At 49.5% G+C, this 22746-nt stretch overlaps 2 protein-coding genes across 2 annotated transcripts; both read right to left on the reverse strand.

Annotated features, from left to right (window-relative positions):
- Positions 1–757: 757 nt before the first annotated feature.
- LOC119179649 (uncharacterized) lies at positions 758–19311 on the reverse strand. The gene is made up of 8 exons (XM_075885672.1): positions 19279–19311; positions 17425–17733; positions 13801–14207; positions 12158–12515; positions 8958–9211; positions 3805–3892; positions 2000–2066; positions 758–921 (listed from the first exon to the last, which is right to left on the reverse strand). The coding sequence occupies exons 1-8, from the start codon at positions 19309–19311 to the stop codon at positions 758–760; spliced, it is 1680 nt and encodes a 559-aa protein (XP_075741787.1).
- Positions 19312–19662: 351 nt separating this feature from the next.
- Positions 19663–20907, reverse strand: LOC142792742 (uncharacterized). Its single transcript, XM_075885668.1, has one exon. The coding sequence runs from the start codon at positions 20324–20326 to the stop codon at positions 19679–19681; it is 648 nt and encodes a 215-aa protein (XP_075741783.1). The 5' UTR covers positions 20327–20907; the 3' UTR covers positions 19663–19678.
- Between the last annotated feature and the right edge of the window lie 1839 nt (positions 20908–22746).

Here is a 22746-nt window from a genome sequence, read left to right on the forward strand (position 1 = left end):
AGAAGGTAAAACCTGCCAGCTACGGGGCTCAACGGTATTAGGGATATTAGGGTATATATATATATATATTGGGAAGTGACCGAGTACTCACAAGTTTTTCGTCCATTGTATTGGTCTTCTTGAGAGCTGTGAACAAGAAAAGAGAAGAGATTTTCAGCAAGACTATAGAGAAATAGCGATATGGTAAATAGTGAAGAAGTATACAGGGGGCTGATTCGAAAGGTAATAAGAGATAAGCAGCGCGAGCTGTAACCATGAACAGAACGCTTACCCTGAAGGTTTCGACGTAATATAAAATAAATATGTGGGAAAGACAAATGAAAACTGAGTACCTGTACCAGAGTGGCATTCATTTTTTTTTGTGTGTGTGACGCATCGTCATACCACAGCAATTTACAACACTCAAAGTTCGGTCGGTGCTCCAAGCAACAGTCATACCGTAGGCTATGTGCTATAATGCCGTTGAAATCTTTGTCTTCATGGTGGCAATATTTATAACAACTGTACTTTATAGACCCGAATATTCAGTCTACTTCTTCGGCATTGCAACATACCTGAGCTGCAAAAATGCGTGTACATGCGCGTGTTTCTTTCCAGCTACAACGTGACCCTCCTCAGACACCGGGATTCGACACGCGATAAAAGCGATTGAAGGTGGCAAAAGCGGAGGACAGAGCCTCACGCAGTGTACTACTTTTATCGTTACATTCTAAATTCACTGCGGGCAACTGCGGTCTGCGACCTAACTACCGGCCGCTCACATACCTTCTGGTATGTCCTTCGAAAGCACTATGGAGCCGAAGCCACGATGGAGCCAGAGGAAGATGTTCTGCAGGCCGTTGTTTGAGATACCCTCACGTGGCGTGATCATGGTGGCGGCGGGTGTCTTCTGATAATTCACATTCTTCGGCCCATCGCAACCTGGCAAAAAGATAGAATAAAATAAACTAGCGCAGGAACTAACGATGACGATAGCTATAGCACGAGAACAGAACGACGACGCAGAGATAAGAAGGACATGAAGGACACTTCTCCTTCTTGTCTCTGCGTCGTCATTCTGTTCTCGCGCTATAACTATTGTCATGTCATACCAACTAGCCCAAGCTGCCACACTTCTAAGTTGCAGAAACTAAGTAGCGGGTACTACTGCCAAGATTTCGTAGTTTTTGAATTGTGTTGGGGCCCCAAAAATAGCGTTGAGGCCACTGCGCTTGCGTGAGATGCAAACAGGATTTGAGTTTTGCGTTGCGGACGCTATTTCTTGAATCTACAGGACGGACCCCTACGGTTGCTCCAAAAGATTTGCGTCAGACAAACGTGGCAGTACCCACTATAGCAGCGGCTCTCTGTCAAGACTAGAGTGACCTATAGAGGCGCCGCAGACACTATTTGAAAACTATGCTCTCCTGTTTGAACCAAAGCTTGCATACGCAAAGGGCTTTGAGGTCCCAAACTTTTGGGGACCCTATTCGAACACTCGCCCACTGACTCTACGCGGAAGACTAGGGGCATTTTGAAGTGGTTTAACAGCGCAACTGCTCACGTTTGGCGAAATTCCGGGATCGACCGCACACAACTGGGTGGGCATGGACCACGCAAAGCGGGCACGTACGAAGAAGCGCTTAGCATAGCGTAGCCATGCTCAGTGTAGTGAAGCAATGTGGTGGTGAAGGGAAGAAAGGATGAGAAGTGAAGTAAGGAAAGAAATGAGGCTGGAGGGTAAAACTCCTTGTATAATGTAGTTTAGGAAGAGTGAGGGGGATCATTTATAGGGTGCGGAGAAGGAAAATAATGAGCTTAGATAGGGGACCGTCGCATAATAACGGACAGTCGAGCGCGAGTTGGAAGCTATCGCACGAGCGTCGAGCAAGAGAAGTACAACAGCGCCCCGACTCAAAATGCTCTTTCGGTAACAGCGCGGCATCACGAAAGCTTCACTGTTTTTTTTGTTCCTTAAGCTGCGATCATTCCCAGTCTGTGGAAGCTGTCTAAAACGAACCAGCGCCAAGCACCAGCTTTACCACACGTTTTTCGGCAATTTCGTAATCGCCCGCGGAGATGAGAGTCTGCGAAGAATGACCGAAACCAATGGTAAGGCACGAAACGGAGAGAAAGGGCGCAGAGTCTGTCGTATAGGGTCGATTGTTAGAGCGCAAAGAGGGAGAGAAGAACGCAAGGCATTGATTTTCACTGTTTCGAAACATGCAGCTATGTGTCACTGGGAAGATCAGGCAGGTCAAGACTCGTGCGATTACCTGCACATCGAGCGTGACGGTGTGTACATCAAAGCGTCCCAAGAGGTGAAAAAGAGTAGTACGCGAGAAGCAGGTCTTATTATAGCCACGCATATTATGGTATAATAAAGAAGCGGGAAAGAGAAACGAGTGTGAAGAAGGTAAGGCCACCGGCTCCGTTATTGTACTAAGTCTTCTCATTTTAGTACGTAGCTGCCCCATCTAAATTTACTCAGAAGGAGACACCGCTGTTATCTGACTGCGTGTCTCCTTGCATGTTTGCGGTTTCTTTACCGATTTAAAGCGAGACCCAGGGCTTAGGGCGAATGTTCTTTTTTTTTCTCGCAGATAAACGCCAGCAGATGACGTGTTATTTGCTAGCAACACCAGCAAATGACGTCTACTCAGTGTGAGCAACCTCCGAAGCACGCGGCTTACCTGCCGCGTCTGCAGTGGCGACGAGAACGTGGTCTACTTCGAGAAGCAGATACAGGAACGGGAGAAAAGCTTGAGTGGCACCTTCCATGACGTGAGGTGGTGTTTCAAGTCCGGGCTCTTGAAGTCATTCTAAAAAACAAAAAGATGACAAAAGTGCGGTCATTCGCAATGGTGATGTTATCGCAATTTACCACTTACAGAACAGGTCAAAGGACAAAATACACTGCAGCATGTAGAGTATTTGCGAGAAGGTGTGACTAAAATGGCATGCAAAATAGGAGGACACGTGAGCCATCGTAAAAACTAAGAACACAGTACTCAGCACAGCTAGGCGGTGCCAAGGACACTGGACACATAGTATAAGACGTAGAACTAGCACATCATTATGTATTCGTTTCTGTGAGCAGTTTTACAACCGTCTTTTGATATGATACATCAAAACCAACACGCCAAACTTTTTATGTCACTAAATTAGGGTATACTCAAGTAAAAGGCTATTTGCAAAATATATGTACACTCACTGCAAATGCAACAGAGCCATGGAATAGTGTTAGGACCACTGGCATAGACAGCGCGTGGGCGTTGGGGGAGGTCTACTCCTTCCCCAGATGCACAAACACACGCGTAAACTTACATAAACTGGTTGAGCGAACCCCCCCCCCTCCCCCAAAGTTCTGGCTGCCCCCTCGATTCGATTTTTTCAATGCGTGGATGACATTTGGAGAATGGTTTGTGGCAAACGAGTTGTGCTTCCATTACATTATGTGTTTGACACGTGCCGGTATGCATGCTACGCATGAAACTCTGCCAGGCAAATTTGCTACAGCCTGTATTATTGAAACTTTATATCTAATAGAAATCACTTTTTTCTTTACTGATAGCTTGCACATCAAATTTCTAGGGTCTTGAGGGATGAGCATTTCATTTGACATAAACGTAACTGGATAATTTCCTGTTGGTACCTCCTGATGATTAGCACTAAATTCAGCATCTTTTACGTCTGGATATCAGTATAGACTAGATGTTCCATGAGTCCTAGCATTTACACAGCGTGAAGTCATGTTGATAAGACTTAGAACTATCATTAATACGCTATTGGAACTGACAGTGATCAATCGTATCGCATACTTACCAGAAACGTGCAAGTAGAATCGGAGGCGAGCTCTTTGGGTCGGTTCTGCGCGAGTTCATTGAAACGGTGCACAGACAGATCGGGGCAACTGCAAGACAAGCGGCATTCGAAATGGAAAAGCGTTGGTTCCGGGTTCGATCCCTGTGTCACGAAGGCAATGTCTCGGGGAAAGCTTTTTCTTTTTCAGCTACAGCTGGAGTTCGTTCTTTGCCAGATGCTCTTGTTAGGGGCGCTATTTAACGACTTGTCTCGAGGAGGGTGCCTCGACGAAGAGTGAGAGTTTGAACAGAAGGGGCTGCATCCGGTCGGTCACTGTGCCCCCCCCCCCCCGCACTTGAAACGAACGAGCGGCCACTTAGGCCCAGGGCAAAAGGGGACCTAAATTTGAGCACTTGTTAGAGCGTCAAGGCCGTGTTAGAGAACGTGCCCGTTTCCAGAAGCTGCCACAGTTTTGTTGCGAGGCAGGCTTCACGCAACCATGAAAACTCATGTTGGACTGGTTATCCTCAGCTTGCCTGATTGGTCCGCGCACCCGTGGATGCTGGAAATCCATATTTAAGCAGTGACTCGGGCCCTTTTTGGTGTGAGCGGACTCGAGGTCAACAGCTCACCTCACCACCGGAGACCAGTCATGCAAGCCGAGGGGTATGCCACCATTTTACATGTTTTGTATTTCTGACTCAGTGCATTTTGCAAAGTTAAGTTATATTATATAAATAAACCCCCAATGAGTGCTCCCCGAAATCATCGTGTTGACTTGTCATCGCTTGCCTGTGTGGCATTGCTCCCACACTCCTTCTTCCGGATGGTCATCAGGTGTGTCTAGCTTAAACAACCCCGAAGTTTCGCTACACCTGTATAAGGATGAAACTTACTTGAACTAAGCTTTCTCACAGAAAAATCCGTATGTTTTTTTTTGTTTGTGTGATATTGTGCTACAAACGGGCGTGGTTTTTTCGTAACTGCACTGCACTGTCATGGCTCAACTCAAGTAAACCAATGCTGTTCTAGATCAAGAGGTCTCAATCATGCGGCCCGCGGGCATCTCGCTATAGCGACCGCATGAGACGGAACAGATTACAAAGCTTGTGTTTCGATTTCCGGTGACGCTTGATCACCGAATTTCCGGAAACTTCGTATTCTAAATCTCTGGGTCCTAATTCAGAGGCCAATGTATTTCATTTAGGATCACTGCCAGTTGGGCACGTTGGTATAGGTTCATGATGAAACAACAGCAAAAAGTACCAACACTCAGAAAGCGCTTGTGCTGTGTTCTTTCTGAGTGTTTGTACTTTTCGGTGTTTGTTTCATCATGAATGTATTTCACTTTTACCGGTTAGGAACTACGTTTATTAAAGTACACGCCATCAAAACTGATGTCGTCACGGCAGTTGATGTTGCAATTCGGAAGCGGCATCAGCAGTCTTTTGTTTTTGTTCTAATTTTTTTAGCGTTTTCCCGTTTACCGAACGTCTTCCCACGGCTAGGATGGTGTTTTTGGTAGTGTGATTGATTGATTGATTTATAAGGTTTAACGTCCCAAAACCACTTTTTGATTATAAGAGACGCCATAGTGGAGGGCCCCGGAAATTTTGACCACCTGGCGTTCCTTAACGTGCACCTGTTTTTGGTAGTGTGAAAGTCACATGATAAAATATGCGAAACATTGTTTAAGAGAATCGAGTAGTTTGCGTACAGGTGATTGAATTACTTAATATCGACGAATGCTATTGAGCCCCACTTTCTGTCCTTCGGTGCCAAAAGCAGCTTGCTGTGGTCTCCATGCGTGCACAAGCTGTGTCACACAGTGAGACTACACTGCGCAAAGGGACGTCTCACGTGCATTGTCGCAACTGAGTTTCTCATGGACACAGTGAAGAAAACATTTCAAATAGTTAATGGATCACGCACACCAAATAGTGAATATTGTCACGTCACTCCAGGGGGTGTCGACAAAGTTTATAGACGTCTCAGCAACAGGGCTCTAACCAAGCGCGTCGGTTGGGCTTGTTTGCCAGAGCGGGGACCCACGCGCACTTCTTTCTTCTCTGTGGTGTGAGCCTTCACCTTGGCCTACGACCCACTACTCGAAGTAGGTGGCAATATTCCTCCTCAACAACAACAAAAAAATAAGAGCATCGTCCCGATGCTGTAAAGTTATTGCAAAAAAAACCAAAACAAGGTAGTTTAAACAATCAAAAAGGGCACCAATAATAAAATGTTAGACGCGATAAGTCCACCAATGATGAAGCAATTGTAGGAGCACAAATGAAAAAAAAAACACAGGAAAAGTGGTCTTTTAGGAACGCGCAAAATAAGGCTTCATGCGCACCACGTGAACTATGTCAGAGGTCGGTTGTTTCCGTTGTACCCAACGTGACGACGTAGCGTCCGGAACCACTTCGTAGTTTACGTCGCTCACGCGGCGTAATACTTAATACGGACCGAAGTATCTGCTGAGCAACTTTTCGGAGAGGCCACAGCGTCGAACAGGGGTCCAAACCCAAACTTGGTCTCCCGGACTGTAAGATACGTCATTGTGACGCATATTGTAACGTCGTGCATCGACCTGTTGCTGCTGACCAATGTGTAGCCGGGTGAGCTGGCGAGTTTCCTCGGCACGCTCTGCAAATTCTTCTGCGTCAGTTGTTAACTGATCGGCGTTTTCACAAGGAAGCATCGCATCCAGCATCGTCTGAACTTCGCGGCCGTAGAGAAGTCGAAACGGTGTAAATCAGGTTGTTTCTTGAACGGCGGTGTTATAAGCGAACGTCACATAAGGCAAAATGCGATCCCATGTTTCGTGTTGGATGTCGATGTACATGGAGATCATGTTTGTGACTGTCTTATTTAGTCGCTCGGTTAAGCCGTTGGTCCACGGATGGTAAGCAGTCGTCGTTCGATGCCTAGCGTTACTTAGTCGAAAAACTTCATCAATATGCTGCGCAGTGAACGCTGTTCCTCTGTCGGTTATCACTGTAGATGGAGCACCGTGGCGCAGAACAATGTGACACATGAAGAACTGTGCTTCCTCAGAAGCCGTGGCTCGTGGTATCGCCTGTGTCTCAGCATAGCGGGTCAAATAGTCAGTTGCGACAATGACCCATTTGTTGCCATCGGACGATAAAGGAAATGGGCCGAGAATGTCCATGCCGACTTGGTCAAATGGCTTGTGGGGTGGATCAATTGGCTGAAGTAATCCAGCCGGCTCGCTTGGTAGCGACTTTCGACGCTGGCATTCACAACAGCTTTTAACGTACTGCTTCCCGCTTGCCGAAATTCCGGGCCAGTAGTACACCTCACTTACTCTGGCGAGCGTTCGCGAGTAACCTAGATGACCAGATGTGGGCTCGTCATGGCACGCGGAGAGAACTTCGTACCTCATGTCCTTCGGAACGACGAGGAGGTAAGCGCGGCTCGTAGAACGGGTGTTTTTTTTTGTACAGGACATTATCTCGGAGGCAGAAAGACGTCATGACGCGAGATAGATGGCGAGGTATAACGGCGCTATGACCCTCCAGATAGTCGATGAGCGGTCGAATCTCTTCATCCTCTCGCTGGCGTCTGCTCAAGTCAGATGAGCTAGGGGTGCCCACGAAACCGTCATCGTCCTCTTCTTCTTGATTGACTAAAGGTGCACGCGACAGCGTATCAGCGTCTTCATGCTTCCGTCCAGATTTATATACGATGGTCACATCAAATTCCTGTAGACGCAAGCTCCATCGGGCCAGTCGTCCAGAGGGATCACGAGTGTTTACCAACCAGCAGAGGGCATGGTGGTCCGTCACTACTTTAAATGGACGACCATAGAGGTACGGGCGAAACTTGGTGATCGCCCACACTACTGCGAGACACTCTTTCTCTGTGGTCGTGTAATTCACCTCGGTACGGGACAGTGAAGGCTGGCATAGGCTATGACTCGTTTTTTGCCGTGTTGATGCTGGACGAGCACTGCGCCGAGGCCGATGTTACTGGCGTCAGTGTGCACCTCTGTGTCAGCATCATCGTCAAAATGCGCAAGAACAGGGGCTGACTGCATCCGCTGTCGTAGCTCGGCAAAAGCAGCCTGTTGCTCGGTAGCCCATACAAACGGTGTGTCGTCGCGTGTAAGGCGAGTCAAGGGTTTCGCTATCTTCGAAAACCCTCTAATAAATCGTCGATAGTAGGTGCACAAGCCCAGAAAGCGCCGAACAGTCTTTTTGTCTGTAGGATGCGGAAACCCGGCTACAGCGGCAAGTTTGTCGGGGTCGGGTCGGACTCCTTTGGCGTTGACTACAGGGCCAAGGAATTTGAGCTCTTCATAACCAAAGTGACACTTCTGCGGTTTGAGCGTAGATCTACTGATTGAATAGCCTGTAGCACACTCCTGAGGCGGTGAAGATGTGACAGCTTGGCCCTCTTCACCACACGTCGCCTGGCTTCAAGGCGTGAAGTTGTCAGTTGGGCCTCCCTCCGCTTTCATGATTTGTAGATGTATACGCAGATCCCAAACATCCGTCTCGCACCCAGCAGAGCGATATGTGGCATTGCTGGGTTACGTGTACACTTCCATACCATATTGTAGAGTGTATCCCTTGCAGATCGGCATGTGTAGTTGCTTTGGCAGCGTAAGTGTTTGTTAGCGAATTGTAAGCGGAGCTGGTCGAAGCCGAAAACACATGTGCACTGGCTTCGCTCGCCTTCGCTTGCTTCGCGCAAACGGAAGCCAGCAGACATATTTTGTATTTGCGCGGCAGATATGAAAAAAAGGAAAATACAACACAGACATCAAGAAAGGTAGGCGCTACTTTTAGCGCCTACCTTTCTTGACGTCTGTGTCATCTTTTTCTTCATTTTTCATTGATATTAGCGCATCACATATGAAAAAAAGGAAAAGACAACACAGACGTCAAGAAAGGTAGGCGCTACAGTAATAACAATTCCCAGTGCTTCGCCCACTCGTCACAATTGACTCAGTGAAGATGCGTGCATTTTTTTTTTCGCTTGTTTAAGTTCAGGCGATTCGACACACACATTTAATAAACATACACATAGCCCACTGTATACCGTGCGAACGCTACACTCGTTTCGTACGATATACAGTGCACGGCGTTATACGCTAAACGAAGCTCTTGCATTGGTGCCTCGATCGCATTTTGCTTCTCGGAGGGCACGCAAAGGCGTCGCTGAAATCTTCCTTGTGTTTAAGGGGCTCGTTGCACAGCGCCGCGCCGTGTTGCGCACCGCACTGCATGTAGCACAGCATCACGTAGAACAGCTGGCGTCCCGACAGAGGCACATCGGGCAGCCTCTGTTCGTCGAAGGACGCCTCCGTCCTGAGCACCGCCAGCGCGACATCTATTGCGGCGCCGGACGCCATGTGGAGGCCCACTCTTCGCTCCCATTCGGCGTCGGTCTCCCTCGGTCGCTGAAACAAAGTGCGACCCAAGGTGGGATTCGAGATTGATGGTGCCGTAAGCTTATCTTTACATCGCAAGAAAACAGAAGGGCGTTTGAGCTTCGCCTTCAAGATTTGATAGAGATGGCGTAATCTGGCCTGGTGCGAATCAGCTTCCGATGCTTCGGTTCATGCCGCCCCGCCGCGGTGCTCTAGTGGCTAAAGTACTCGGCCGCTGACCCGCAGGTCCCGGGATCGAATCCCTGCTGCGGCAGCTGCCTTTCCGATGGAGGCGGAAATGTTGTAGGCCCGTGTGCTCAGATTCGGGTGCACGCTGAAGAACCCCAAGTGGTCGAAATTTCGGGAGCCCTCCACTACGGCGTCTCTCATAATCACGCGTTGGTTTTGGCACGTGAAACCCTCACATATCAATATCGGTTCATGCCTAAACCGTGCCGTTAGGAAACGAAAGACTGTGCGCGTAACACTGGTCATTTCATAGTGCCACTGAATGCCTCCTGCAAGCGCACTTAGGTGGCTCGTGGGCCACATTTATTCCCGTTATGAATCAGCGAAACGTCCGATGCGCGTCCGTAGGGCAAAACGCCAATCTAAGCCGATTACAGTTAAGTATGTCAGATAATTTGTAATCGGTGGGCCATCAAAACACCTAATCGTTGCTCAGCTCACATCTGTCGCCGCCTGGCGCGAAACGGTCGCGCCACGCAATACACGACGCGTTAAGGAGACTTATGCCACTAAATGACATTCATATAGTGTTCTATTCTCAAACCACTTCGAACAAACAATCTGGCCCTGATGAAACTCCTGCGTGCCAACACTGACGTCCTGGGTTCGATTCCCACTCGGACCCAGAAATTTCTGTTATTCACTTTCTTCGAATATTTTCCCGCTTACAACCAACGACACCGACACTGAATACCGAAGGTACCCGCTATGCGTCTGTAAGGTATTACGTGCCCGTTGCTAATCCTGCATGTGGCTGATGACGATGAAGAATTGTAGCTAAGCACGTTGCAGTACGTGGGAAACATTAAACCACACACTCGTTGCGTAATCAGCATCGCGTGATGAGCGGTTGTTATTTCACTCTTCCTCCTCGCTATACATCACAGATTGACGTCATTCCTTGCCCGATGTGATGCCTGTATAGAGTCCTTTTGCCAATGAGATTCAAGCCCCAGCATCGGTGTGGGGTCAAAAACAACTACAATGCAGGCGGCACGGGTTAGAATCGATCCTGCGTATATTTTTGCGACTACTTTTTCATGTCTGTGTCTATCAATTACTTTTTTATGTCTATCGGTTACGCCACCGACAGGGACTGGCGTTTAAGGACTACGCTAAAAAATACCGGGTTCCCAACGAAGGTACCCATATGCTATGGCGCTTCGTGTAAACTCAATTGAAGTCACATCCATTTTCGTCTAATTTACTTTTTCAAAATAAAAAACACGGTTTAAGAAGCAACTAACTCGTTATTAAGTCACTGTGGAAAATGTACACCAGCATACAAGTACCATGACCTAGGTTTCTGTTGCGCATACTCCATACTTGCCCGTTTTATCTAGGCCCTACAGATGTCACCTTTTATCTGAATGAAAAATTACCCCAGCCGTCGGCGGGATGCCAACCTTCGAATCACGATACCCGATGTTCTGCGAATTGAATTACGACTGCGGGGGGGGGGGGGGGCACGCTCGCTTGTCTACTTTGTAGAGTATTTATGTGTGCTTAGGCCTAATCCCCGGTAGTGTTATCCAGTGCCCCTCGCTGCCCTGTTTCATGGCAGAGGGAGAGAGAAAAGACTTCATTGAACACAATGGGCAGGCCATTTGGTCTCGGTGGCTTTAGGTGGCGGCTTGAAGTCCTGGACTGGGGCGGCATCCCTGCCGCGCCGGACGGCCCAGAGTTGGTCGTTCAGCAGTAAAAAAAATAAAAATTCACGCATCCCTACGAAGGGAATCAAGACAAACGGACGTAGCTGAGCGTATCGTATCGGTGAGTAACCACACATTACCCGACCGTTGCCCCACATAATGTAAAGTTAGTGGCATTAAGTGTATATAGAAATCAAAAAATTTAATTGCTTTCCCTTGCTGTCGTCATAGGCGATTCAATAAGAATTTCAAATATTAGTGGATTGGAGGATTTGCCTCTAAAGTGAATTCAAGCACCGACCACCTTATACCCCTTATACCGATGGCGAGACATACCATTTTAATACGGGCAATTTGTTCGAATAGAGTGCTCGAAATGTCCCTTTGTGTTACGGGTTTCCCTGAAGGAATAAAGTATACATTTAAGGGTTCGTTTTCCTTGTTAGACAATAATAATCAGATATAACAGACATCTAGGCGCATTTTAGTAGCGATCAACTCATAAGTGCCCTTCTCTATGGTTTATTTTCACCGGAAACAGCGATCTCTTACCTTACGCCCTTGTCTAGGTTGAAGTCCATTGTGATACCTTTCTTTGTGTCTCGCATGTGTTTCGACTATAGCAACGGTTCTATCCCGGGATCATTATGAAAGACAAGGCAAGGTCTTCAGGAGCTTGCAGCCCCTCGCTGGATTCCGTGCCGACCGGTTGTGCCCTCGCGATCTCCGACGTCAGCGCAGCTCTGACCTACTGGACTTGCCCTACGCCATCTCCTGACGCCGACAAGAGCTCTCGCAAGTGGTGCCCCGTCCTTGGACTTCTGTGACCGTGTTTCCACCTTTCCTATCTCTCCTATCCCCTCGATATGTCCTCGCTCGCTGTCCCAGCGCATCTCTCTCTCTCTCTCTCTCTACACCTTTATTCCTATCCTTTTAATCCCTCCTCACCCCCATCCCTCGTGAGCTACTGCTGAGGTGTCGCACCCTGATGCAGACAGTTACGGGGCTCACTTTTCTTTTCCCTCTTATAGCCACATCTCTCAGGAGCTTCGCCCCTAGAGCTCGCTCGACTTACGTCTTCGTACATTGCCGCGTAGAAGCAGCTTCGGAAGATATCTAGGGAATCGGTGCTGTGTCCCTCGTGACGAAGGTCGACGTAGCTGAAAATGGTGGCCTTGGCCACTTCGACGCCGAACGTGCCCAGGCGCACCGGTACGGGCGCAGACACGTGGTACACAGGCGGCGCTAGTACGGAAGGCTTGAGGGTGTAGTCTAGCCGGTCAGGATAGGTGAAGAACGCGTACAGTTCGTCCCGCAGCATCCACGTATGAATCTGCGTACCGATGGCGTCCGCGTCTGTCTGACGGAGGGCGTTAGCAGCGTCTCGCACGTTCCTCACGAAGCTCACCTCCATGTCCGGAAAACGGGAGAACCTGTGGCCAGCAATCGAAGCACAAAAAACTTCAGAAATAGTGTGAATGGTACAGAATTGCTTCTATTTTTTTGGCACACTGTTTCCACTATGATGGTTACAGTGCCTGCAGAACCGGAAGTTTCTTGAAAGGGTCGTACACTGCAGACTAAATAACATACTGCTCGTCATGCTTTTGTACCTCTCCTCATCCCTTCATGTAATACTCTGAAAAGGGCCTTTAGGGGAATTAAATGACATGATGATGATGATGACGACGACAGTGTTTGAAGACTTCGAGAGCCTTCAATGCCTCAACAAAAATAAAACTGTTCATCGTTGTAAACACGAGGGATACTAAATATCATCACCTCTTGTTGACGCCACCCATTACGGTGATCATGACATTACAGAAAACGCAAATTTCATAGTTCACATGACATCACGTCATGTTATGACGTCATATTCCGTCACATCACCGCTTTGTGAAAGTTGAGCGTATCATATGAGCAGTGCAAGACGAGGTGAGGTGCGAATGGTTTGCAACGCCTCCAATTCTGAAGGCACTGACACGACGACGTCGTTGCAGGTGATTGCGTGAGATGACATCATGAACTCCATATCATGGTCCCAGTTTGTGCCAATTTCTGAGGTAACAAGAAATCAGGTGAGGTGCACATGTAGGTTTTAGTGTAATCGATACTGCGGGCACTGCAATTGCATGTTAGGCGCAGAATGTTTTTTGCGGGAGGTTGGGGAGGCGGGAATAAATCCACTCCTCAAGCAGACCGCATAGCGCAGACCCGAACGTAGAACCAGAATAGTCCTTACAACACACCTCCATTGTAGATAGTGCTGGTACGTACGCACAGTGTCTAGAACTGCAAAAATAAAAAAGAAGAGAGGAGCATTACAGGCTGCAGAAAAAAATGACGAAGTACCACGCAAGACCCACACCGCAATTGTAGTCCCTTTGATAATGTACGCTCCTTGTGCATGCCCCATCATTGTCTTGTTCTGTGTAAGGTTCTGCGCTGTGTATTATTCTTAAGTGAGCACCAATGAACACGGTCAAACCTTGTTCCTTTTAGGATCAGTACATCCACAGGCGTGCGCACGGGGGGGGGGGCGCAGAGACAGCTCCATACATTGACATGATAGAAAGGGGGAACTGCGACGAACCATCTCTACCTCAGCCCCCCCCCCCTCGTGAAGAAGAACCCCGCTCGCGCTTATCAATGCATCCACTAAGATGTCGAAGACGACGGTTACTGCAATACAGAGGGGCTATGCGAGATGTTTCTAACCTGGCCTCGAGGTCATGCGCACTGGCAATGTTCATGATGCTGAAGACTACGTCCATCTCAAACCAAGGGTAGGTGGCCCTGTCGAGGCTCTGGTACACGGTGCGACGCACGGTCCTGGCGATGCGTGAAGCGTCGGCGCGCACCGGTTCTGTGTATACGCTCGCCACGAACGGCACGAACAGGGCCACTCCCATGGTCGCTAAGGTGAAGGACAGGCACGCGCGCTGGTGTTGCGCCGCGACATCCTCGCCGTAGCCGTGGTAGTTTGCGATCAGCTGTCGGTTGGCGAACCACGAGGTGAACTGGACACACAGCCAGCCGATGACGAGCTCTACGACGGTCTCCTTCTGCGCGATCAGCTGCAGCGCCACCAGGAAATACTCCCGGTGGCTCGTCGAGATCGTGATCTGGATGTGTAGCACACGAAAGAAGGGTCTTTGGTGCCTTCAGGTGAGTTGACTGTTGGACAATCCGCATAATGTGTTTAGAATAACTGGTTAACGATTTATAGTACTTGGTACTGTACTATGGAAGAACACTAGTCTGTCCCGTTGGCCTAGTGCTTATAGCACTAGGCCCGTGAACTGTTAGATAAAGCCTCTCGGGCTGAAGTTGTTGCAGTAATGTGTGTTTAGAAAAAGTTCTTAACGATTTAGAGTAAGAGCTACTCTACTATGGAAGAACATAAAACCGTGCCGTAGGCGTTGGTTATGTAAAAAACGCCCATGCATATCCATGAAATAAATGCTGATGATGGTGCGAAGCAGTATGCATCAGATTATGTATTATGGCCTTCTGTGTTGTTCTGGTTAACAGCCTATTATTTTGATCTTGTTAAATTTGTGTTCTGTCATGTGATTTGAGTGATGGGTGTAAATGTCGATGTATTTGTGGTGTTTTATTTTGTATGTTCCGGTTAACAGCCTTTGGGTAATTTTTTGTTTTTCTCAGATGTTCCGGTTTCTACGTTCGTTGTAGACAGCGGGCGGCGGTTTATGGACGGAGGGACATTGGGTGGAGTTAAGGTACTTCGCTTCTAAAAATTGGTCAGCTTCGCACAGCTAGTGCAAATTCCGAGAACGGTGGCATCCTTTTCATTACCTCCCCCTCACCCTAGCTTACCTATGCCCCTCCCATGCCACACTTCACTATGCAATGATACGCTGTGCCACTCACTTCCTTCTTCCTCACTATCACGTCAGTCGTCCTCATGCTCGGTTTTCATTAGCATTCTCGCGCAATACTATAAAAGGCTATGTTGTGATTTCTCTCTCTCTCTCTCTTTGTTTCTTTCTATCTCTTCCACTGTCACAGCTAGGCTACACTATTTCGTGTAAGATACACGCGCAGAAACAAACTGTCTATCAACACCGGGATAAAATGAGCAGCAGGCTACACTACGCGAAAGCTGCCGAAAGAAATATCGCGTTAAAATCTTGAAAGGTTAACGGCTGAGCGTCTACACGAATATTAAAGTGTAGCGAATCATGAAAATAAGTGTCCGTAGCATCATATCAAAGTCTGCGTTCATCGTTAGCTCAAATACACAACGTATGCTACGCCGGTGAAGGGTTATAAAGTATATTGTTTTCAGTTGCTCGTGTCGCGTAGCAGCTACGACATTGTGTGCTGGAACTAGTGGACTGGACATCCCTATAGGGAGGTCAGCCAAGGGGCTACCGGACATCTAGGAGCACAGCTACGTTTGCTTATAGTGTTTCAAATACTTTGTATTCATTAATCCGTTGGTCTGTGCTCGCCTATACGCACGCGTGTTGGATGTGCACAGGATGTTATCGGAAGGTGTCATTGTGGTGTGCAAGGTAATCATATGCACACAATGTTATGTGGGATCACATTTTAATTGCAGCATATCTGAATAGCAAAGCTACAAACGTATCACTTCTTTCGAGTAGGTGTTAAGTGTAACCATATAATCGCTATAACGGTAGTAAAGTTTCTAATTTGACAACTCCTACTTTCGCTTGCTACATAGCTATTGAATACTAGATGAGAAGTAGTTCTTTGCCTCACGTGTGTAACGCCGCACGTACGTGCGTCCGTACGAACGTACCGCAACGCGTTCCCCTCACCGCAGAGGTTGTAGCGGTACCAAGTATAGGTCCCGCCACAGCTGCGTGTTAACGTCACGCTCCCCTCGCAAGTGCACCGTGACATAACTCTCTCCCTCACCCGCAGCACACTCGCCTCAGCACCCGCAGCTGCAGCTAGCTGCCAGCTCCTCCGCCCGCAACACCCTTCTATCTCGCTTCACGCTCTCCACCTCTTTCAAAGCTCGACCGAACGTCGAATAAAAAAAAACTCTTTCGGTTCATTTATCTGCGATGAAACGTACACGAACCCAACCCGCCTCCCATACGTGTCCTTGCGTTTTGAAGAAACGCGTACCAAGTAAAGGCCAAACCTCATAAACGCGAAAATGCATGCGTCAGCGACGAGCGACGCGACGTAGATTGCCTTCGCGCAAACAGTCGCTAGCGCAGGCAAACCTCATTCACGCAACGGCTTCGGCGAGCGAACTCCACCGTTGCTTGCATGAGGCCGCCTACTCGTACCAAGAAAACCGCGTAGTGAGTGGTATGCAATTAAAAATTAAGACACATTGTTGCGTGTTGGAACGGAAAGGGTTTATTATTGCCTTGCCGCCCTTTTTTTGTGCACGTGCATAAACATTACGTTATTTCTTCGTTGTGCACGCGTGACTCGGGCAGAGAGGTGAGTGAGAGGAGGTGGCGATTTCGCGGCACATGAAGAGAACCGACAGCACGTCATTCATGTACATCCTATTCCGGTGCTTTGAGCACAGGACTTCCCGGCGATGGGCGGTGGTTTCCAAATCTGGTGATTCGAGCGATCGCGCGAAAACTACCACGCGACAAGTCGCGCGAACGCCCTGTTTCGTCGCTCATAGCATCGCTCGTCGCTGTCGCGTGCATTTTCGCGTTTATGAGGTTTGGCCTTAAACGCTACACCGTGTTTTGCTTCAAACTGTTCTCCTAGCACTTATGTCGACGCCCTTTTCAGCCGGGTGAACGCCATGCGCACCACTGCTCCTTCGCATTCAATAGACCCCTTGTAAAAACGACAGCAAACACTGGGCGGCGGCGTCCATGGTAAAGGAAGAAACTACCACAAAAGCGTGCATCCACCGGGCTCCGTTCTTTTATATTCCGCCTTCGTTATGGCAGCGGCGTCCCACGCAATTATACGCCGAAGTTGTAGCTGCGGTCGCAGGAACGCTCTGTCGTCGACTTGATTTGGTAAAACTCAACTAGCCTGTCTGCATATAGAGGCAGAAGGCGAAACATATTACTTTCTCACCCGGTCGTAGGGAAAACAGTCACATGGAACGCCGCTTGCATAACGAAGGCGGAATAGAAAAGAACCCCTAGCCCAGTGGACGCACGCTTTTCGTGGTAGTTTCTTCCTTTACCACGGAAGCCACCGCCCAGTGTTGCCATCGTTATTGCAAGGGGTCTATCAGGGTGTCCTTTGGGGAGTTCGTCCATGCATTTTTTCGGGGACAAGCGCTCACTGCAGGTTAGTTGTAAGTATTTCTCTTAAAGGTGCAGCGCGCCTCTCAGTGTAAACATGTCCCCGCACCTCTTCGCTTCCGGTGAGGTCGTAGTGCCTCGCGATGGTAGTCGTCCACCGTTCCCACGTTCCGGATGTGTCGTAGGGGCTTCTTTCGAACACGTACGCTCGGGGCGCCACTCTGTACAACTGCAGAAGCGGTTCCAAGACCTCGGCCTCGAACCCAAGCATATCTTCGAAGGTGACGCCGTCTGTTACGCCAGCCCCGTAGTGCGTGTACAGCGTCTCGAAGTACTGTCGGTGGGCCGGCGACCCCGGCACGAGCCTTAGAACCGTCCTCTTGAAGAGGTCGAGGCCCCGAGTAGGTTTCACAACGATCTGCAAGATTAGAGAGAAAGTGGATGCTTGGTCGACGAGGTACAATGGACTGGAAATAAAAACAGCCCAAAATACAAAGCAACAGTATAGGTACCCGGAAATGCAGTTTACGAGATGTGATTGTAGCGCCAAAACACACAGCCTAGCGAGAAGGCGCAGCAAAACCGAACTTGCACGTGCATATCATTTTCTTTTTTAGTTGTGAGCAAGGGAGTCACGGTTGATTAGGCGCCCAGGAAGCGTTCTTTGAAAACGTGCCAAACAGGGCACTGACACTTCAGCGTGTCACTGTATTCAGTGAGCGTTCCATTCTCTTAGTATCCCTGGTGGTCGGTACCAACAATGCTGAGGCGGCCCAAAGAACTTCGTCGCTACCTCTCGTCTGCTGTCGGGTGCCTGTATAAGAAAGCTCACGAAGTCGCTTACGCATTCACATGAAGGGCAGGTTTGACCATATTGACCTGACGAGCGCAGTGCACACACGGGGCGTTCACGACCACGTCTGGAAAATTTTTCAAACCTACGCGCCGCGTAAATAGATCAAATTTGAAGTTTAACGCTGCTTGGCGTCCTCGCGGACGCGCACCCACATATGAAGAGGAGACGTACAGGACGAGATGCAGGTCCGTCCTCTATGTAGATTTATCTTATCTGAAGTCGCCAACCGTAGCCCGTAACACTTCAATAATTATTTGGCACATGCGCAGTTTTTTTAGGGGCGAAGCTCCTTATAGCGGCACCCGTTCGTCTCCCGTAGTCGTAGTCGTAGAGTGTAACCAGTCTTACATTTTGACCTCCAAGGTGGTTCCGCTGAGAGATTTCTTCTGTGCGTTCTTGAACAATAAAAAATTTGCAGCGTGCACGTTAACTAAAAACCAAATTCTCCCGTCTCTCATTCCCCCTTAGCAGCCATTGGCATGTACATTGAGCACTATCTTAAAAGTATGGTGACCCCGCTACTAACTGCAGCGGACGATCACCGCGGGTTCACGCTTAGCGAGCCACAGGGCCGCTACTCCGCTTACTCGCTTGTAGCGCACCGCTCAGCGCGCGCTCAACTAATAAGGCGTTTAGCGCGGCGAGGCAAACAGACAGTGTTCTAATGTAAAAGTACACAACACTTTATTGCCTCTGGCGGCACCCCGAACAACAGTACAACGTCCGCTCCCGGGACGCGGGTAGCAAAGGCACCCGCACGCGGACGTTCACAATAAGGGGAAAACCGCGAGCACGTCGCAGCTGGCAATGGCGAGCTTTGACACGCCGGTCGGGAAAAGTCCCTCGCGGCTATGCTGCGCACTCTCACGATGACCAATGGGCCTAATCGCAAGTGTTAGGGCAAACCTCGTACGCGTAGGCCTACGGCAAGTGCGGCTCGTTGTGGTACGACCACTTCAAGCACTAGGCACCGCTCTGGGCTTAGCGTACGCTACCGAAGCTAGCACTCGAGTAAACACGCCTGCCGAGGTGCCCAAGGCCACCCCGGGCAGGTTACAGTCCGGCGATTCCCAAAGGGGACGCGGACGAAGGAAAACACGTGCTTACCCGGCGCTGTCCACGGAGAAGAGACCGCTCCATCGGCGCGCGCAGTGGCGCGCGCCGTGCCCGCACGTGGCGCCATCTACCGCCACGTGGTGTTAACAGAGCAGGAAACCGAAAGGGTGTGGCCGTGTGGCGGAATGCCCGCGAAATGGTCGCAGGCGCGCCTCAGATCCCCACATCCTTCTCTCCTTAATTCACCCTATATACCGGTCTGCAAAGGCAGCTGGTCGTCGCCCATGCATGCAAAAGCGTCATGTAAATGGGCAACAGCTAGCCTCAGCCTCGCTCTGCAACTGCTGCTGAAGGGAAAAAAAGTAAAACAATACAGAATACACATGAGAAAGACAAAAACATATATTTTGCCTGCTGCAGCGTTCCTAAGGGGGGGGGGCTTCACTGTGCCTTATAGTTCCAAAAGACGGTCGACGTCCATGGTGGCGACGCCGTCCATAGGTGGTCCGTCGGTGGCTACGGGCGGTGGCAGCCCTGACAGTAGTGCCGCGAAATGGGGGTCCTCCCCCATTCGCTGTCGGCACAGGGCCGCCAGGTCCGCGTCCGAGCGCTGGCTCAGCGGTGCTGGATCCGGCGTCTTGCTGTCGGTGGCCCTCCCCTCGGCGGCCGCCTTTGTCCGCGCCACGTGCATGGCACCCTTGTAATGGCACTTGAAGTGCACGGTTATGCGGCACGTGGCGCAGAACCCCACCGCTGCATCGGTGGGTAGCTGGGCGCCTCCGGCTGCTTTCTCGCTCTCCGCCAGCGTGCAGCTACGGAATGGCCACGGGACACGGTCCAGCGGCAGGTCGCGCCGAACACGCCGCTGTGTTTTCCACGGTGCGTCGCTGATGAAGTAGCGTGGGACCTCCTGCCCCTCCTGCCGCGCCCACGTGGCCACGCTCCGCCCTGGTGTTTTGGAGACCGGTGGCGGTGGCGATGTTGTTGGTCCCCGCCGCCGGGACGCCCGTCTGGTAGACTTGGGTCGCGCCGAGGTGCCCGGGGCGGAAGGTTCTGGCCGCCGAGGCGCCCGCCGTGTGGGTTTCTGGCTGGAGGGCATGTCGCTGAAGGCTTGCGACCACGACGACCGGCACCCGAACAAGAATGGCGCACCGCTGACAGTCTCCGGCTTCCCCCGTCGCTGATGATTGATGATTGATTATGATTATTAAAGGCCTCCCCTTTGAATCGGGGTGACGGCATGCGCCATCTAGCCTACCTTAATAGTTCGAGTTTAAATTCTGTCCCTCAACTCGGATGTCTCTTTAATTTTGCCCAGCCGCTACTCTTGGCTGGGATGTTATTTTATCGACTTCTCTGCTTTTCCTCCACCAATACTCCAGCCGCTGCTTAGTAATACCTACTGCTGACCAGTTAATGCTTCCATCAACCGCGAAGCCCAGCGCCTCAGGAAGTGTGACCTTCCCCCCATTTCTATCCGGCTGAATCTTTTGGCATTCCATGACTATGTGGTCGATTGTTTCTTTATTTATGCCACATCCAACACATGTCTCATCCTGTGACGAATATTTGCTCCTGTAAGTTAGAGTTCTCAAGCAGCCAGCCCGCGCCTCAAAGAGCAACGCACTACCTTTATTGTTGTCATAAAAGTTCTCTTTCCGGATCTCTTGTTTGCTTGCCTTGTAGATTCCCAGCGATCCCTTGTTTTCCATCCTCTCTTTCCACATGAGCGTCTCTGTTTCCCTCACTTGCTTTTTAACTGGCCCCCTTTGCTTATTTGCCGCGGTCAAGTTATATTTAGTCGCCAGCTTTCGCGTCCTCTTCCGCCATTGGGTGTCCACACTTTTCAGGTACAGGTATCTGTGCACTCTGGCTGCCCAGTTCTTCTCATCTAAATGTCTAAGTCGCTCCTAAAACCGTATTTTACTTTGTGCTTCCCTCGCCTCAAATGAAGCCCAATCCATATCGCCTTGTACAGCCTCGTTTGTAGTCTTACTGTGAGCTCCCAGAGCTAACCTGCCGACTGCCTTTTGGTTAACCTCCAGCCCCGACAGGATATCTGACTTTAAGCATAATACGGCGTTAGAGAACGTGAGCGCCGGCACCATTACCCCTTTCCAGATGCCTCGTACTACCTCGTACTTATTGTGTCCCCAAAGTGCTCTATGTTTCATTACTGCTGTATTTCGTCTCCCTTTCAGTTTGAGGTGTTCTTCATGAGCATTCAGGTAGCCTTTTCCTTCATCAAGCCAGATCCCCAAGTATTTGTACTTATTTACTAATGGTATGGCTTCCTGTTGAATCCTTATTGGTGCTACATGAGCTTCCTCGTTGAACACCATGACTCCAGATTTCTGTGTGTTAAAATGTAGGCCTAGCTCCGTTGCCTCATCACCACAAATGTCAGCCAGTTTTTGAAGTTCTTCCGCATTATCCGCCAGCAGCACTATATCGTCTGCGTACATCAATCCCGGAATCCGTTGCTCCACTAACACTCCATTGCTTCGGTGTGACAAATCAAAGCCCAATCCACTCTCCTCTAGTCGTCTTTCCATTCCTCTAATGTACAGTGTGAACAGCAATGGCGAAAGAGGGCACCCCTGTTTTAAACCTCTTCGAATGTACACGGGCTCTGTGTATGTACGCCCTTCCCATGTAATGTGTGCCTTGTTATCCTCATATATTGCCCTTAGCAGCCCTACAAATTCCGACCCAATCCCCTCCTCTTCCAGTATATGCCACAGCAATCCCCTGTCCACGTTGTCATAGGCACCCTTTATGTCCAGAAACAGTAGCCATGTTGGTCTACCCTGTGCTGCCGAAATTTCGATGGTCTGGGTTATGACAAAAAGATTGTCTTCCAAGCGTCGACCCGGCCTAAATCCATTTTGCAGTTCCCCTAAAATACCGTTACTTTCAACCCACTTCAACAACTCGGCTTCGATGGCTTGTATAGCTAATCTATAGAGCACTGACGTGACTGTAATCGGCCTGTAAGAGCTCGCCTTGTCCCTTTCTCCCTTGCCTTTGTAGATCAAACTCATTCTACTTTCGCGCCAGTGCGCAGGAATCCTCTTGGATTTTATAGCGCGCTCGATGGCTCCATACAAGTGCGCCTGTCCCGCTGGTCCCAAATGGTTGATAATCTCTATCGGGATTTCATCCGGTCCTGTTGCCGTACTTTTGGGAACACTGTGTTCTGCCTTTTTCCAGTCCAAAAATTTGATATTAAAGTTTTTATCTGCCACTCTTTTATTTGCCACCTGTGTCCAGTTAGCCGACCTCTCGCGTGCTTGGCCGAAAGTATTTCCTATGACTCCATGTAGGTATTCTAATGCGCTGTCCCCAAGGAGAACGTTGCCGTCTCCGTCCTGTATCTGAGTCTGCATCTCTTTAGTTGTCGTTCCCAATGCTTTTAAATGGTTCCAGAGTTTTCGGGGGGCGCTCTTATCCTTCTTACGTATGTCTGATACCCATTTCTCACTCGCAGCTTTAATCTTCGCTTGTACTAGTTTCTGC

Source organism: Rhipicephalus microplus, unplaced genomic scaffold (genome assembly GCF_043290135.1).
Source record: "Rhipicephalus microplus isolate Deutch F79 unplaced genomic scaffold, USDA_Rmic scaffold_238, whole genome shotgun sequence".
NCBI classification, from domain to species: Eukaryota; Metazoa; Arthropoda; class Arachnida; order Ixodida; family Ixodidae; genus Rhipicephalus; species Rhipicephalus microplus.